This window comes from Podarcis pityusensis (genome assembly GCF_964106645.2).
Source record: "Podarcis pityusensis genome assembly, chromosome: 2".
NCBI lineage: Eukaryota > Metazoa > Chordata > Lepidosauria > Squamata > Lacertidae > Podarcis > Podarcis pityusensis.
In genome coordinates this window covers 123334215-123352636 of record NC_138029.1, presented here as the reverse complement: position 1 = coordinate 123352636, position 18422 = coordinate 123334215, and the positions used below count along the sequence as shown (strand labels likewise).

Sequence of the window (18422 nt, the reverse complement as noted above, 5' to 3'; positions counted from 1 at the left end):
TGTCCAAACCATCAGGAATAACTGGCACTTAAAAAGGTTAGACAGCTGGATCACGTACACCATCCCCCTACTGACTTCCCTCCCTCCTGGTTTCAGGCTTCTTGATTTCTACTGTTTAACTTTCTGCAGTTGATTTTTAGAATTATATACACATCTATATACACATCGTGAGGTTTATATCAAGTCCGCTATAGTCTTAAAATTCCTATGTTTCCCTTCAATATAGATCAAGAATTTGTTCCAATCATTCACGAACTTTGCCTTCTTTTGGTTTCTAATTCTCTGCGTCAATTTTGCTAGACTTACAAATTCAAATAATTTTGTTTGCCACTCTTCGATTGATGGGATATTTTGACTCTTCCAATTTTGGGCTATTAACAGTCTGGCCGCCGTCGTAGCGTATTGAAATAACACTTTGTCTTCTTTTTTAATCTCATCCCCCACAATTCCTAATAGGAATGCTTCTGGACGTTTGGGAAATGTGTATTTAAGTATTTTTTTCAATTCGTTATAAATAAGCTCCCAATATTTCTTCATTTCTTCGCATGTCCACCACATGTGGAAGAAGTTGCCTTCTTTAGTTCTACACTTCCAGCAGTTCTTATTGCTGGTTTTGTACATTTTCCCCAGCTTTGCTGGGGTGATGTACCACCTGTACATCATCTTTTCTAAATTCTCCCTCAGTGATACACATGCTGTAAATTTCATTCCACTAGACCATAGTTCAGACCATCTGTCATATTCTATATTGTAACCTAAGTCCATAGACCATCTTGTCATGACCCCTTTTATTTCCTCATCTTTTGTATCCCATTCTAAAAGTATGTTATACATTTTCGATAATATTTTCTTTCTACCGTCAATTATTTCTATCTGGAACTTTGATTTTTTTTCACTCATGCCTATCTTTTTGTCCGCTGTCCATATCGCATTTATTTGGTGGTATTGTAGCCAGCCCGAAAGCTCCTTCTTCAATTCTTCATACGCTTTTATCCTCCACCCACTTTCCGTTTTTGTCAGTAACTCCTCATATGTTAGCCTCTTACCCTCCATATTGACCTTTTTTATCGTCAGCATATCCATTGGGGATAGCCACCAAGGTGTTTTCCATTCTAAAAGCTTTTTATTTCTTTCCCACACTTCTAGAAGAGGTCCCCTTATGATATGATTTGAAAATCCCTTATGAATCTTTTCTTTATCTTGCCACAAATAGGAGTGCCAGCCGAACCTATTGTTGGACCCCTCCAGGTCCAACAAATCGGTATTTTCTAGGGTGATCCAATCCTTTATCCAGCAAAGACTGGCAGCTTCATAATAAAGTTTCAAATTGGGTACCGAGAACCCTCCTCTCTCCTTCTTATCCGTTAAAATTTTGTAGTTAATTCTTGGTCTTTTGTTCTGCCATATAAATTTCGAAAGGGTTCTCTGCCACTCCTTGAATAACTTGGTTCCTCTAATTACCGGTATATTTTGAAATAAGAATAACATTTTCGGAAGTAGGTTCATTTTTATTGCTGCCATCCTTCCTCTCCACGAAAGCTTCAATCTATTCCATATTTCTAAGTCTCTCTTAATTTCCTTCCATGTGGCCGAATAATTATCTTGGATTAGATTTATATTTTTTGTAGTTAGCCAAATTCCCAAATACCTCACTTTTTTTACCACTTTTATTCCATACATCCTTTCCAATTCTTCATTATCTTCTTTTCTAATGTTCTTGGTCAGTATTTTAGTTTTAACTTTGTTTATTTTAAATCCGGACAACCTACCAAATTCCTCTATCCTTCCCAACACAGCGCCCATACTTCTTTGTGGATTTTCTATTGAGATCATTAAATCGTCCGCGTATGCTTTTAACTTAAATTCTTTAGTTCCTATTTTAATTCCCCTGATCTCTGGTGTTACTCTTATTTTATTTAGAATCACCTCCAGGGCCATAATAAATAAAAGTGGAGACAGGGGGCATCCCTGTCTGGTACCTTTTTCGATCTTAAAAGAGTTTGTTAAGTTGTTATTTATAATTAATTTTGCGGACTGAGTAGAATATATTGCTTTTATACCCTCCATAAACTCACCTTCCAATCCAACTTTCTCCATGCTCTTCAATAGAAATTCCCAAGAAACATTATCGAACGCCTTTTCAGCGTCTATAAAAATTAGCGCCGCAGAAATTTCATTTTTGTCCTCTAGATATTCAATAAGGTCGACCGTGTGTCTTATGTTATCCTTCAAAAATCTGTTTGGAAGGAAGCCGGCCTGGTCTTTATGTATTATATTTACTAAACATTTCTTCAGCCTATTTGCCATCACTTCCGCGAAGATTTTATAATCGTTATTCAAGAGGGAAATTGGCCTATAATTCTTGATGTCTAATCTATCTGTATCCGGTTTAGGGATCATTGTAATGTGAGCTTCCTTCCATGTTGCTGGCGCCTTTCCTCCTTTTAGAATATTATTCATTACCTCGCTTAGCACTGGTGTTAATTGGCTTTCAAATACCTTATAATATTTTGCCGATAGGCCATCCGGCCCAGGGGCTTTCCCCAGTTTCATTTTTCTTATTGCACCTTGGATTTCCTCTGTTCTTATGGGGTTGTTTAGTTGAATTCTTTCCTCCTCTGTTATATTCCTCCCACTATAATTTTCTAAATATTTCTCTATTTGGGTTACGTCCTCATATTCTTTTTTATATAGTTTCTCGTAAAATTTAAGAAAATTTTCTTTTATTTCTTTTGGGTCTTCTATCATCAGCTCACTTATCCTTATTTTATTTATAACGCTTTGGTTTTGTCTTTTTCTGAGTTGCCAGGCTAATAATTTACCCGTTTTATTGGCAGACTCAAAGTATCTCTGTTTCATTAATTTGATCTTCCATTCTGTTTCTTCATTTGTCAACATTGAGTACTGCGCTTGTAATATTTTTATCATTTGTATGTTTTGTTCATCTTTCGGGTTCCTTATTAGTTTTCTCTCGCAATCTTCTATCTGCGTCAGGATTTCTTCTTTCTTCTTATCCCTAACCTTCCTCCTATAACTATTTTGCTGAATAAAGAACCCTCTTAACACCGCCTTACTGGCGTCCCACACCGTGTCAATCCCTACTTCTGGGTTCAGGTTCAGTTCCATATAATTTTTTAGGGTAAGTTTAGCTTTTTCCACCACTTCTTCTTTCTCCAATAAGTATTCATTTAATCTCCATCTAAATTCACCTTGGGGTTTACCTTTTATGACCGAGATTATAGAGTTGTGGTCCGAGAATGTTCTGGGTTGTATTTCACATTTTATAGTTCTCACTGAGAGCTCTCTTGATACCCACACTTGGTCGATTCTTCCCCAACTCTTATGCACCTCCGAAAAGAAGGTGAATTGCTTCTCTAAAGCGTGTTTGTGTCTCCAGATATCTATTAAGTCCAGGCTCTGCTCTAATTTATCAAATGTTCTTGGTAACTTCCCTTGGTTCTTTTTTTTCCCATTAGATAATCTATCTAATTCCGGTTTCTTTACCCCATTAAGATCTCCTAAGATTATCATCTTGTTACATTCTAACTCCAATAATATTTGTTCTAATTTTCCAAAAAACTCCAATTTATTCGAATTCGGAGCATAAACATTTATCACATTGATTTTTTCTCCCTGAAAGTTAATTTGAACCCCTAAAATCCTACCTTCCTCATCTTTGTATATCAATTTAGGTTCCCATTTTTCTTTTATATATGTCGCCACCCCTTTTTTCTTTTCATTTATACAATTCGCAAATTCAACTCCTAATTTGTTCTGTGTCAAAATGTGTCTGTGTTTTTTAATTACATGTGTCTCTTGAAGACAGATTACATCTAAATTTTTCTTTTTCAACACATTCACTATTTTATTCCTTTTGGATTTTTCATTCAGACCATTCACATTCCACGATAGTACTTTCAGGTTCATTGTATTGACCATTATCTCGTTAAGTCTCAACTAGACTACCTTTAGTTGGTTTTACTCTCTTCGTACCCTTCCTGTTCTTCCTCCTCCTCTTCCTTACTTAACTCCTCCTCTTCCTCGTCGTCTGACTCTCCTTCCCTGACGTTATCCTCTTTCCCTTTCTCCAACTCATTTTTCTTTCTTTTTTCTCCTGCAGCCTCATATCTCTCTTCTGCTTTTCCTAGCTCTTTTTCGTACCTACGCAAGAACTTATTCATCTCCTGAGTTTCTGCAATCTTAAACCTTTTATCCTTGTAGTAAAAGGAAATCCCTTCAGGAAACTCCCACCGGTATTGTATATTATTCTTTTTTAATGCACTAGTCAACTGCCTGTAACCTTCTCTCTTGCGTAGGAGTCTGGTCGGTATTTCCTTATAGATGATAATTGGTTTACCATCGATAGTTAACCTCTTTTGATAGCTCGTTTTTAGAATCAGGTTCTTCATCTCTATCGAATTAAAGATGACTATACAGTCTCCTGGAGCCTTCTTTAATCTTAACTGCTTGGTTTTTGTTTTTATTCTGAAGGCATTCTCAATCGAGTATGCCACCTCCTCTCCTTTCATGTTTAACCATCTAGCAATTTCCATTATCATTTTTTCTCTAATGTTTTCATTAACTTCTTCACCTACCCCCCTAAACTTCAAATTTGACTGTCTCTGTTTCATTTCGATCATCGCTAGATTATCCAATATCTGATCTTGGTTCTTGTTCATTTCTCCTATTTCATCTTTGATCCTTTCTGTTTCTTTTCTGTGATCTCTCAACTCCTTTTGCATCCTTTTGTTTGATTCCTCCAGGGTTTTTGATCGTACCGAGAGGTCTTTAATTCTAGTTGATAGCTCACCTACCACTCCCTCTATTTTTTTGTCTATAGAATCATTTATCTCTTCTAGTTTCTTTTCCATATGCATCTCCCTTCCCCCCCCTCTAAGAATTGATGCTTTTGAATTATGGTGCTGGAGGAGACTCTTGAGAGTCCCATGGACTGCAAGAAGATCAAACCTATCCATTCTTAAAGAAATCAGACCTGAATGCTCACTGGAAGGACAGATTGTGAAGCTGAGGCTCCAATACTCTGGCCACCTCATGAGAAGAGAAGACTCCCTGGAAAAGACCCTGATGTTGGGAAAGATGGAGGGGACAAGGAGAAGGGGACGACAGAGGACGAGATGGCTGGACAGTGTTCTTTAAGCTACCAGCATGAGTTTGACCAAACTGCGGGAGGCAGTGGAAGACAGGAGTGCCTGGCATGCTCTGTTCCATGGGGTCACAAAGAGTCGGACACGACTAAATGACTAAACAACAAAAAAACTGTGTAAAAATAATATAAAAAATAATATTTTGGTATGGCAGTAAAGTTATTTAGAAAGAACTAAGGAATAAATGGGAGGTTGGGTTTAATGATAATGAGATTTTTTTTTACTGTAACATGAAATTGCAATCTCAAATTTATGTCATATTCTTTATCTTACTAATAACAATAGATAGTTTAAGTTTTCTTTTCCTTCCCCCCTTCTTAATTTGTACTCTTTATTGGTATTGTCTTTTTGTAATATTTTTTTTCCAGTTATGTAATTTTGTCCCAGTTATGTAAGAGAGCTTCTTTCACTTCTTTCATTTAAATCCACGTAAATACAGAGATTTCAATTACTTCCTGGCTTTCCGACTCTTCCTGCATCTGTATTTTATGCAAGGAGTAAAAATACATCTAATCCTAAGCTTTAGGAAGAAATTTCTGACTGCAAGTGAGATGAGCTACCTTGGAAGGTGGTGAACTCTCCTTCCTTTTTTTAGGTTTTTCAGCAGAGGTCGGGTTGTTTTTCCTGCATTGCAGGGGGTTGGTCTAGATCAGGGATTGTCCACCTGGTCCCTACCGTACACTAGTGGGCATTTCAGGATTCTAACTGGGCAGTAGAGGGTTCTGAATCCTCCCATCAAGTCCTGGTGGGCGGTAAGGAAATTTTACCATCAAGAAAGATGCATTAGTGGGCGTTAAGTATAAAAAGGTTGACTACCCCTGGACTGGGACGTAGGTGGTATTGTCGTCTAATCCACAGAACCTAGGGCTTTCCTATCAGAAGGTTGGCGGTTTGAATCCCCGCGACGGGGTGAGCTGCCGTTGCTCGGTCCCTGCTCCTGCCAACCTAGCAGTTTGAAAGCACATCAAAGTGCAAGTAGATAAATAGGTACCGCTCTGGCGGGAAGGTAAACGGTGTTTCCGTGTGCTGCTCTGGTTCGCCAGAAGCGGCTTAGTCATGCTGGCCACATGACCTGGAAGCTGTACGCTGGCTCCCTTGGCCAGTAAAGTGAGATGAGCGCCGCAACCCCAGAGTCATCCGCCACTAGACTTAACGGTCAGGGGTCCCTTTACCTTTACCCCAGGACTAGATGATTCTTGTGGTCCCTTCCAACACTACATTTCCCTGGTCCTGAATGGGGTAACTGTGCCCCTGAAGGACCAGGTGCGCAGCCTGGGAGTCATTTTGGACTCACAGCTGTCCATGGAGGCACAGGTTAAATCTGTGCCCAGGGCAGCTGTGTACCAGCTCCATCTGGTACGCAGGATGAGACCCTATCTGCCTGCGGACTGCCTCGCCAGAGTGGTGCATGCTCTGGTTATCTCCCGCTTGGACTACTGCAATGCGCTCTACGCGGGGCTACCTTTGAAGGTGACCCGGAAACTACAACTAATCCAGAACGCAGCAGCCAGACTGGTGACAGGGAGCGGCCTCCGAGACCATATAACACCGGTCTTGAAAGACCTACATTGGCTCCCAGTACGTTTCCGAGCACAATTCAAAGTGTTGGTGCTGACCTTTAAAGCCCTAAACGGCCTCGGTCCAGTATACCTGAAGGAGCGTCTCCACCCCCATCGTTTTACCCGGACACTGAGGTCCAGCACCGAGGGCTTTCTGGTGGTTTCCTCACTGTGAGAAGCCAAGTTACAGGGAACCAGGCAGAGGGCCTTCTCGGTAGTGGCGCCCTCCCTGTGGAACGCCCTCCCACCAGATGTCAAAGAGAACAACAACTACCAGACTTTTAGAAGACATCTGAAGGCAGCCCTGTTTAGGGATGCTTTTAATGTTTGATGTATCACAGTATTTTAATATTCTTTTGGAAGCCGCCCAGAGTGGCTGGGGAGGCCCAGCCAGATGGGCAGGGTATAAATAAATTATTATTATTATTATTATTATTATTATTATTATTATTCTTTGACCTTGAGTTTCCGGTTCTGGTCTTGCACCATGGCGGCAGCTCCCTCGACATTGGAGGGAGGCACAAATGAAGGGGTAGGGAACGAAAGGGTTTAAGCATTCCTGGAAACCTCCTGGGGTATGAGGGAGCAGGCTGACCCCCGGTCGCCTCAACGGCTCGCTCCCGTGCAGATCAGCATGGGGGCAGATGGAGGAGTTGGGTCATCACCTTTGCCATGATGCAACCCCCTCAGACCGCCATCAAAAGTGGAGGTTCTCCTTATAATTGGATTTTATTGACCGAGCACTGGAGGAGATGTGGACACTAGAAGCTATATGTGGTTTGAAAGGAGTGAAGGTGGGGAGAACCTTGTTGTTTTGACCGATGTCGTTGGGAAACCAGAGTTTAACCCAACCACCACCCAAATAAATTTAAGGAGGTGTTGACATACAACCTATTTTTAAGAGGAAGGACATTGGCTAAACAGCAAAACGCTACCATGGAGGTGAGAGGAATTTCACAAGGGCACATGAATAGCAGTGGTCCCCGAATGCTTGGAGAGAAAAACCCTTCCCGTCTAAGACAAGGAAGAAAATGGTGAATGTTTGAAAGTTGTTGATCAACTGAAAGCAGTGGCCTGTTGTTTATCTGGAAGTGGGATGGAGGGGGAGCTGTGTTGAGGAGGACAGGACTTAATCTTGTGACTTCAGGTCCACCCTGAACCACCCTGGAATGACAACATTGGGACAACATTCCTACTGCCCAAGGTCGCAATAGGAAAAACATCAGCGGCAGTGATATACCCATTTTGACTCTTCTGCACCCTATCTGCATAACTTAGCAATTATAAAATATAGACGTGCATTTACTCTCACAAGATTGAATATACTGCCTTCGGTTGTAATTGAGGGACGATTCCACACGAAAAATGGTTATGTCCCTGTGGAGATGGCAGTACCGAATCAGTGGCACATGTCCTTCTGGTTTGCACTCTATATAAAGATTTGAAGAGTGATGTTATCACCCCTATTTTATTGTCTATTCCAGGTCACCCAGCCCCTGTCACAGTGTTTTTTCTCTCAGCAGACCAAGATGAGCAGGTGACAGGAAAGGTTGCAAGGTTTTTAGCTGGGGCAATTAGAATAAGATCCACTATCTGACTATTGATTCGAAACCCCAAAATGTATTTTATATAATTGAGTTTTTATCTTTTCGCTGCTTCCGCACATGCGCGTGACATCATTTTTAGCGCCTGCGCATATGTGAGTGGCGAAACGTGGAAGTAACGCGCTCCGTTACTTCCAGGTTGCCATGGAGCGCAACCCGAAAATATTTAAGCTTAAGCGTATTCACCCCGAGGTATGACTGTACTAGGATAGAGAGCTGACTGCACCTGTGATTTTATGCTGCACCATTTTGATCAATGTGTGCCTATTTCCAAAGTGTCTTTGGAGGCCAAGTGATGCTAGACACACACACACACAAGCACAAATCTGTTAGGCCACATTCACCCCACATATCCAAAGCCCCATGAAACCCCCCTAAGATTTCTGGGAGCTCTTTTGCTGGTTAAGGGTGCTGAGAGTTGTAATAAACTATTGTATGGGGTGCACAGTTCGACACACAACTTTTGCAGGGGTTACATTTTGGTGGTAAAGTCGAAATCACATATAGTTGGGACAAACCCCTGGGAATGCGTCCATCGGACCATCCTTGCCTTCTGGAACCAGCAGCCGGATGCCTCTTAGACCCCCGTCCTGCCCCCACCCCCATTTTTCTGCCCTGTGCAAAAAGAGCTTTAAAACTCTCTGCCTGCAAGTCAATTGTATATATTTTTCCTTTTCCGGTGTTTTCTTCCCCCTGTAAAAGATCAGGACTGCAGTTTTGCAGTTAAGCGATTGTGACGGAGCAGGGTGAGCTTGGCACCAGTTTTGTGTCTCTGCAGGGTCTGTGAAGCTGAAATGAAACATTTGCACCCGGCTTCTTGCTGGCTTCTCCGCTCACCTGTTACCTTTGCAACAACAACAACCCTGTGAGGTGGGCTAAGCTGTGAGCAAAATCTGTGAAACTGCACATCCTTGTAGGTAGGGTTTGTCTGTGTCCTGCCTGCCCCCCCCCCCATCTTCTCAGTAACCTTGTGAGGTGGGCATGGTTTCGAGATGGCTGTTCTGGCACTATGGTTCTGATATTGCAAAAAGCAGCCTTAGAAGGTCTGGGGTGGGGTGCTTATTTTTCTTTACCAGGGATGAGAAAGAATTCTTTTGTGTTCTACTGTAACATAACAGGGCTATGAAATGTCCCACCTTAATATCAAGAGGTGCACTCTAACCACTATGCCACAACTGCCCCACATTTGAACCTTGGAGCAGACCCTCTGCAGAATGCAAATCCCACCGCCCTGGAAATGCAGTAAGAAAAAGGAGGGCGTGCCCCCCTCCAAGGGAAGGGGGCGCTTTGTGGGGTCCCCATAGGCGGAATCCGCAATGTCTCCAGCACCACGCAGTTTGGGTGGGTGGGGTGGGAGGGACGCTGGCTCTTCAAGGGTTAAAGGCAGCGATTATATTATGAGAGAGGACTTCCTGGGGGAGAGGAAAAGCGTCACTTCCTCCTCGGTTTGTTACATTTGAACAGCTGCGAGGGAGGAGAGTCTGCAGCGCGGAAGACTGTGCCTTCTGCAAGGTAGGAAAAAGAGGGAGATATATTGGGGGGGGGAGGGGGCTCCCGAGCCAGAGCAGCTCCTTCGCAGGAGAGAAGCCCTCCAGGAGAGGGCAGTTTTGCAAAGGGGCAGGGGCGGGAAGGCGCATGCGTGGGGTTGCACCCCACAATTCAGCCCCCCAAGAGCTGCGATGAGTGCAAAAGGTTTTAAGGGGTGCAGGGGCGCCCCAGGAGGAGAGCACGGCCAGAAGGCAGGTGGGCGAGGAAACCCCCCCAAAAGGAAAGGAGGCAGGATGGCTCTGGGAAGGGGAGGAGAGAGACATTCATGTTTTGGGAAAAGAGGGGGAGGGAGGGCAGGGTCAGCTGGAAACTCATTTCAGCTCTACAACGGCATGGGCTCTTTTATCTTCGATGCCTTCCCTGTCTGGGGGGGGGGGGTTCAGGAGGAAAGCCCCCAAGGAGGGTGCAGTCTCTCTGTATAGCAGACCAGCCCTAGGAAGGAACCAAGGTGTTGGGAGAGATGGAGGAGGGAAGACTTTAAGGATGGGAAGAGGAGAACCACTGGCCATAAAATGACATAAGTTTCTCACCACCAGCCACTGCTGCAGCAAAGTTGGCAGAGTGAAAAGGAAGCCAGGAAAGGAAATAAATGTTTTTAATGGTGGTGGGATGAAGATCTTATTTCAGGCATGGCTCCACTTTTCAGGCATGGCTTCACATTCACCAGGAAAATGTCTTGGGCAGGAAACTAACTGCAGGGCCTCTGAGGCTGCCTTTGTTTCTTCCTCCCTCCCAGGAACCTGCAGCTTCTGAGCTCTTCAGTCCAAACGAGGATGGAAGGAGGAAGATGGACGGTTGACCTGGACAGACTGTCTCCTGCCTCCCTCCAAACAACCTCTGAGCGTTGTCCTCCAGGACCCTCAGAGACATCTCGTGAGTTCCTAGGAGGTGGAGATAGGGACTTGGGGGGATGGAGAGTGGAAGCAAGGAATAAGATAAAGGGGGGAGGTTTTACTGTGGAAACTGTGGGTGGGCTTTCCCTCCCAATATATCCATGGAGGAAAATCCCCAGAGGGGCTCTGAGGCCCCCTTGCTTCTCCCTCACCCATAAAAACCTGCAGTTTGTTTAAACTTCTGAGTCCTGCAATATAGTTCCAAAGAGGCTGGATTAGTGGTCCTAGGAAGGACCTGAGCTGGGGCTCCCCACCTCTGAGGCTGGGAGACGTTGGCTGAGTTTCAGGGGGTTGGGGGTGGAGAAGAAGAAATGGATGGGTGGGGGCTAGAGGGAACCCCTCCCTCCAGCAAGCAGAAAAGACAGGAGAACATACAATGCAAGAAGGTCTTGATTTGCAGGAAGGCAGGGAAGAGGTCTTCTCCAAAGTCTCTCACCTGGAGCATGCACCAATATGTTTCTGGTTGCCAGAAGAGGAGGAATAGGCAGAGGAGCCCTATATAGATATAAGACCCACTGCGTTCAATGGGATCTACTTTCAGGTCACTACCATGCCTACCATGCCATGAAGGCTGGAAGGAAGACCACTCCCTGGTGCAAGGCCCATTCCACCTGGCCTAGGGGGTGGAGCCCAGACTCACCTTGAACAGCCAAAAGAGGCTCCTGGGAGGCCACTGGGACTTTGCTGGAGCACCTCTTGGGTTGGGGCAACTGGCTAAAATGCTTTAAACGGTTCTGATTTTGGTTCCTCTGTTTTGTTTTCGTCGGGTTGGTGTTGGTTTATTGTTTAGTTGGGGGCGGTGGTTATTTTAATTTGGGTATAACTGTAAACATGTTGTTATTATTGCTGCTATTCTTATTATTGGTTTTTTGTTGCCTGTATAGGATATTTCTGTTTTTTATGGTTGATGTTTTGTTCTGTCTTTATATATGCTCTTAGCCGCACTGGGTGGCTGTGAGAAGCCCACCAGATTGGGGAATATAAATTTGTAATATATGCCCCATTTGGGCTTCTGCAGGGGCTGGAGAATATCTAGGGCAGAGGAATCCCTGCAGCTTCTCTGAGGCTCCTTTTACTTCTCCCTCCCTCCCACCCAAGGAACTTGCAGCTTCTTTAGGCTTCTGAGCTCCTCAGGAAGGATGGAAGAGGCTGATCCTCTTTCAGCCTCTTTCTGCTAATAACAACACCTTGAAGATCCCAGGCCCCAGGGAAATTAGGTTGGCTTTGTCTAGAGCCAGGGCCTTTTCAGCCGTGGCCCCGGCTTGGTGGACCGCTCTCCCACAAGAGACCAGGGCCCTGCGGGATTTGACATCTTTCCGCAGGGCCTGCAAGACGGAGCAGTTCCGCCAGGCCTTTGGGCAGGATGGAGTTTGCCTTACTTTCCTTTGTATAAAACAAGCCAAAAGGAGGCCCCCAACCTGCTCACATGACCTTGTATGATCAGTGGAAACAGTTGGTCCTGGCAAGTATTAACCACTCTCAATTCCAACCTGATAATTGCCACCTATTTAGATATTAACTTGTCTGAATTAATTTTAAGATGTATTTTAATTAATTGATGTCTGTTTTTATGCATATTGTGTTGTTTTTATGATGTTAGCTACTCTGGGCCCTGCCTTGGCCGGAGAAGGCAGGATACAAAAATTATTATTTTTATTATTATTATTATTATTATTATTATTATTATTATTATTATTCTCCTGCAGAACTAGCAAGGATGGAAGGGGGAAGATGGACAGTTGACCTGGTCAGGCTGTCTCCCACCACCTCTGACTGTTCCCTCCCAGGACTCTCAGAGAGATCTGGTGAGTTCCAGGGAATGGAGATGGGGACCTGGGGAGATGTTGGGGGTGAGGAAGCTCCCCTGGCGAGAAAACCAGGAAGGCTGCAGGGCCAGAGCTCTGGGTTGGCAGAGATAAAATGTAGACAGAAAAGGAAATGTTATTCAGTGGTGGCAGGGGCGCAAGATTTTTGGTGGGGGGGGGGGCAGGCCTTTTGTTAGGGGGGCAGCACTGGCATGACTGGCCAGTTAGTTAAGTATTTCTAATGCTTTACTTGATTTGGGGGGCTGCCCCCCACCCCTCCTTGTCTATGACAATGAATGGTGGTGTGAAGAAAATTCTTTTTCAGAGTATAATATTGTGTTGGGTCCTGAATCTTCCGACACTCGCTGGTAGCTGCAGCAATTGCCAGATGAGGGACTGAATGGGCTACATCTCAGTATGGAGCCAGATTTCCCCCCAGTTTGCAGCAGCCAAGCTGCCAGGTCAGCAGTGAGAAACTTGTGGGTCATGGCAGCAGTCCCTCTCTAGCTCACGAAGCCATTTTCCTCAAACCGTGTTCTGCTGCCCTACATATCAGAGGTCAGGGGCCAGGATGTGACTGCAAAGGATATGTATCAGGATCCCGAAAGTGCACCGCTGATTGTTCCTTGGCACCTGAGACTTTCTGTCAGTGCAGGTGAGCTGATGAAACCTTGTCTCTTTCAGCAGATTATGATGCAGCAATTTGGGATCTTCACTAGTTGCAGATCTTGCAAAAATCCCCGTAATTGCTCTTATAAGTCTTATTAGAGGAACGTCTTTTTCAAGAGTGCAAAATTTTTATTCACCAGCTGATGTCGCTGTTTGAGTCACTCCCTCTCTGCGATTTTTGACCCCCTTCTCACTCTTTGTCCGTCTATGTCAGTCTTATGCAATTCATTTCCGTTCCTCAAACCAGGAAATGTCGGTCTAAGAAAATGTCGGAGCGCGTGAGTCAGCAGAAGTACCGTATTTTTCGTCCCATAGGACGCTCCGTCCCATAGGACGCACCTAGTTTTTTGGGGGGGAAATAAAGAAAAAATTTTTTTTCCTTTATTTCCCCCGCAAAAGCAGGTGGGGGAAACCGAACAAGGTCGAGGAACAGCGGGATGGCGATGCTGCGCCTCCCTGCTGTCCCCCGAGCTTGTGGGGCTGGCCGATGTCTGCCCGGCGCGAGGGGCACTCTGCTTCAGCGCACTCCGCCCCCTGGGTGGCATTCTGCTATCTGCAGCGTGGGGAGCCCTGGGGGCCTGTGTTTTAAATATGTTGTTAGCTGCATCGAGCCCGGTTTTCTGAACCAGGAAGGGTGGAGTATAAATAAAAAAAACATTTATTTATTTATTTATTTATTTATTTATTAATTATTCTGCAAACCTAGCGAGGATGGAAGGAGGAAGATGGACAGTTGACCTGGTCAGGCTGTCTCCCACCACCTCTGACTGTTCTCTCCCAGGACCCTCAGAGAGATCTGGTGAGTTCCAGGGAATGGAGATGGGGACCTGGGGAAATGTTGGGATTGAGGAAGCCCACCTGGCAAGAAAACGAGGAAGGCTGCAGGGCCAGAGCTCCGGGCTAGCAGTGATAAAAGGTAGAAAGAAAGGACATGAATGTTTTTTAATGGTGACATGGGCATAGTCAGAGTTTTGGGGCTGTTATCTACCAGCTCCATCACAGGCTAAGTCCCTACCTGCACACAGACTGTGATACACACTATGGTTATCTCCCGCTTGGATTGCTACAATGCGCTCTAGGTGGGGCTGCCTTTGAAGGTGACTCGGAAACTACAATTAACCCAGAAAGCAGCAGCTCAACTGGTGACTGGGAGCAGTTGCCAGGAGCATATAACACTGGTCTTAAAGGATCTACATTGGCTCAGAGTATGTTTCCAAGCACAATTCAAAGTGTTGGTGCTGACCTTTAAAGCTCTAAACGGCCTCGGCCCTGTAGACCTGAATGAGCATCTCCACCTCCTTCGTTCTGCCCGGACACTGAGGTCCAACTCTGAGGGTCATCTGCTGGTTTCGTCACAGTAAGAAGTGAAGTAGTGGAACCAGCCCTGTGGAACACCCTCCCTTCAGATGTCAAGGAGATAAAGAACTACGTAGCTTTTAGAAGACGTCCGAAGGCAGCCCTGTATTGGGAAGTTTTTAATGTTTGCTGTTTTCCCTTAATTTTAGCAGGTGATGACCAGGGCAATAATGGTTCTCGGGGCTCATCAGAAAGAAATAAGCATGAAGCGAAGAGAACAAATGATAGCCCTTCGTGTGGCAAAACGTTCAAAGGTAAATCGAGCCTCAGCCCACACTGCAGAATCCACTCAGAGGAGACACTGTGTAAATGCTTGGTGTGTGGAAAGAGCTTCAGTGACAGCTCAGGCCTAAAATCACATCAAAGAATTCACGCAGGACAGGAATCATACCAATGCCTAGAATGTGGAAAGAGTTTCAAGCGCCACTCAAACCTTACAACACATCAGGAAGTCCACAGCAGGGAGAAACCACATAGGTGCTCTGAGTGTGGAAAGAGCTTCAGTTGCAGGAGAAACCTTACAGAACATCAAAAACTTCACACAGGGGAGAAACCGTATACCTGTTTTGACTGTGGAAAGACCTTCCGTCACAGCTCAAGCCTTGTTTCGCATCAAAAAACCCACACAGGGGAGAAGCCGTATAAATGTTTGGAGTGCGAAATGAGCTTCACTCACAGCTCAAGTCTTATATCGCACCAAAGAATTCACACAGGAGAGAAATCTTATAAATGTACAGAGTGCGGAAGGAGCTTTGCTCACAGTGCTAGCCTTACTTCACATAAGAGAACCCACACAGGGGACAAACCATATAAATGCTTGGAATGTGGAAAGAGCTTCAGCCAGAGTTCACACCTTAGTTCACACAAGAGAACTCACACTGGTGAGAAGCCATATAAATGCTTTGAGTGTGGGAAGAGCTTCAGTCAGAGTTCACACCTTACTGTGCATGAGCGAATCCATACAGGGGAAAAACCATATAAATGTGTGACATGTGGAAAGAGCTTTAGTAACTGCACATACCTTGTTTGCCATCGCAGAATCCATACAGGAGAGAAGCCATATAAGTGCTTTGAGTGTGGAAAGAGCTTCAGCCAGGTTACAAGCCTTCATATACATCAAAAAATTCACAGAGGTGAAAAACTGTATGCATGTTTTGAGTGTGGAAAGAGCTTCACTCAAAGCTCAAGCCTTGAACGTCATCAAAGAATTCACACAGGGGTGAAACCATATACCTGTTTTGAGTGTGGAAAGAACTTCAGTCACAGCACAAGCCTTACATATCATCAAAGAATTCACACGGGAGAAACCATATAAATGTTTGGACTGTGGAAAGAGATTTGCACAGGGATCTAAGCTTACTTCTCATAAAAGAACTCACATGGGATAAACCATATATATGCTTGGAGTGTGGGAAAATATTTGGTCAGATTTCACAACTCATTTTGCATAAGCGAATCAAGAGGAAAGAAATATTGAGATGCTTGTAATGCGGAAAGCATTTTAATTAGAGCACCGCTGTTGCTAAACTTCATGGAATTCATACAATAATTCTCATGGGAGAAATGGTACAGCTGCTGTCACGAAGGTGCCGTCAACTACAGGGCTGGCTGCCTGCCTGGTGAAATCAGTGGTGCTGTGAGCTTCTTTTGCTTCTTTCATTTAAATCAACAAAAACACACAGAAACATGGAATGTATGTCCTCAAAAACCTGAGCTGTTGCCTAGAGTGAGTGTTCCTGCCCCCAGCAGTTACTTCCTGGCCTTGAGTCCCTTCCTGTTGTCTACGGGGGCCGCTAATGGAAAATCTCTGTGTCTGTTTGGCTTTCTGCTCTGAGAGATGAAGGGCACGCCTGGTTGTAGGGGAAGGAGGGGACTCCAGTATACTAGAGACATCGTGTCGCTTGGCTGCTGTGATATTTCTAACGCAACAGGCTCCTGTCTCTGTTCAGGGCTGGAGCACCTGCTATCTTGCTCCTGTTGATCCACTATTTCCCAGCTGCTTCCTTCCTTCTGCGGTGTGTCCCATCTCAAACCACAGCAATTCTAGGTCCATACTCCCTTCCTCTTCCCCTTCTCTGAAGCCTATTGGAGTGGCAGTCTCCACCACTCTTGCTCATCTCATCTTTGAAAACAGACCAAAGGATGGCCTAATATGGTCACACTCTTATCTAAGGAAGCATGTTGTGTGGAAAGGCAGGGAAAAAAGGCCTGAGCATCATGTACTGCTTCTGAACTCCTGCAGGTTTCTGGCTGGTGCTCTTGGGTACAAGATGGTGCCATCCATGGACCTTGGGTCAGATCCTGCAAAACAGTTATTGAAAGCGGACCAGGATTCATTGCTTTTGTTTTGTAGCAGTTGGGTAATTTGATTGTAGTTGGTAATGAGGCATTTCCCTTCTTTCCTCCAGGGGTGTCCCACCTTTTCCTTGTAACTTCTAGATGAATTAAAACATTATATTTGAGCATTATCATGGGGGTCAGAGTAAAACATTTTGTTACATGTGTGCTGTTGTAGTTACCTTTCACTGGAAAGGTGGGATATAATCAGGTATACCTATAAATGCACATGCACAAAAACACATGCATACTCAGAAATAATAAAATTCCTTGCTTATAAACCACTGCAGGAGGAAGCAACGCCTTGAAGCAACATTCCAACATATTGTTAGTTACCAGGCCAACTAATTCAGATTAACATCATCAGCTTCTGTCCATCTTTATAGAATAAGTAAAAATGCTATATTCTTAACCATATTGGATTATCTTTTTTTAAAAAGGGAAGGGGGAAATTGAGTTCCCCTAAGTGTTTTCATTTTGAAAATCTTAATGCACTTCTAGTCATGCAAATTCTTCATAGCTTTCCTGAAAGCTCTAATGGAAACTTTTGGAACAGGGCAGAATTAAAGCAGTAAACAGCTCCATTTTAGGAAGAAAGTGAAGAAAACTGCCTTTTAAAAAAATACAGTGGTACCTCAGGTTACAGACGCTTCAGGTTAAGTCAGAAATAGTACCTCAGGTTAAGAACTTAGCTTCAGGATGAGAACAGAAATCGTGTGGCGGCGGCAGCGGGAGGCCCCATTAGCTAAAGTGGTACCTCAGGTTAAGAACAGTTTCAGGTTGAGAACGGACCTCTGGAACGAATTAAGTACTTAACCTGAGGTACCACTGTAGAAGACATTGCAATTATTCAGCCTGGAACTTGCCAGAGCCTGGAGTTCAGTTGCCAAGTCACCTCTGTCCCGAAGGGGGCATAGCTGGCAAACCTGCAGAGGTGAGAAAAGCCATGGGGGGGGGGCAACCAGTGGGAGTGGAGAGGAGCCCCTCCGAAGTTTTGGAGGGAAGATCTTGAGAGGCCAGGGGCTGAGCTGGATTGGAAAGCACTAAATAAAATGGAAATCTTTCTTTTAAATGAAAGCATACATGTGATGGAAACTCGGCAAGAGCTGAGCTATTGTTTAGAATAAAACAGAATGAATTGTAAGAATACAATTTAAGAACCTATTTATAAACTGAAAACAAGATGAGGCGAGAAAATAAATATAATCAGCCCAACAGTTACCAATAAAGTGCATGTATTACTCAGCCATAAATAAAACTTTCACAAATCCAACTTGGTTAGGAAGCACGCTAAATTGACAGCATTCATAGCTGGAATCCAAGGAATCGCTTCTGTCAACCGGAGGGAAAGTTCTGTTGAACAAATGAAATTGTTGGAGAGGCGATGGAGGAAATTGCTGGAATGATGATGAGGGAGAGAAATGCAAGATGGGGCATCGTGCTGGGCTGCGACAGATTGTAATGGATTGCTTCCAAGTCGGTTCAG

At 44.4% G+C, this 18422-nt stretch overlaps 1 protein-coding gene and 1 long non-coding RNA gene across 2 annotated transcripts in view; one reads left to right on the top strand and one right to left on the bottom strand.

The window, feature by feature from the left end:
• LOC308470208 overlaps positions 1–18422 on the bottom strand; it is a 116129-nt gene that overhangs the window by 32726 nt on the left and 64981 nt on the right. The gene's annotated exons all lie outside the window — the stretch shown is intronic.
• Positions 8574–17067, top strand: LOC308469887 (uncharacterized protein). The gene is made up of 3 exons (XM_080992961.1): positions 8574–9245; positions 10613–10749; positions 14749–17067. The coding sequence occupies exons 2-3, from the start codon at positions 10650–10652 to the stop codon at positions 15912–15914; spliced, it is 1266 nt and encodes a 421-aa protein (XP_080849087.1). The 5' UTR covers positions 8574–9245; positions 10613–10649; the 3' UTR covers positions 15915–17067.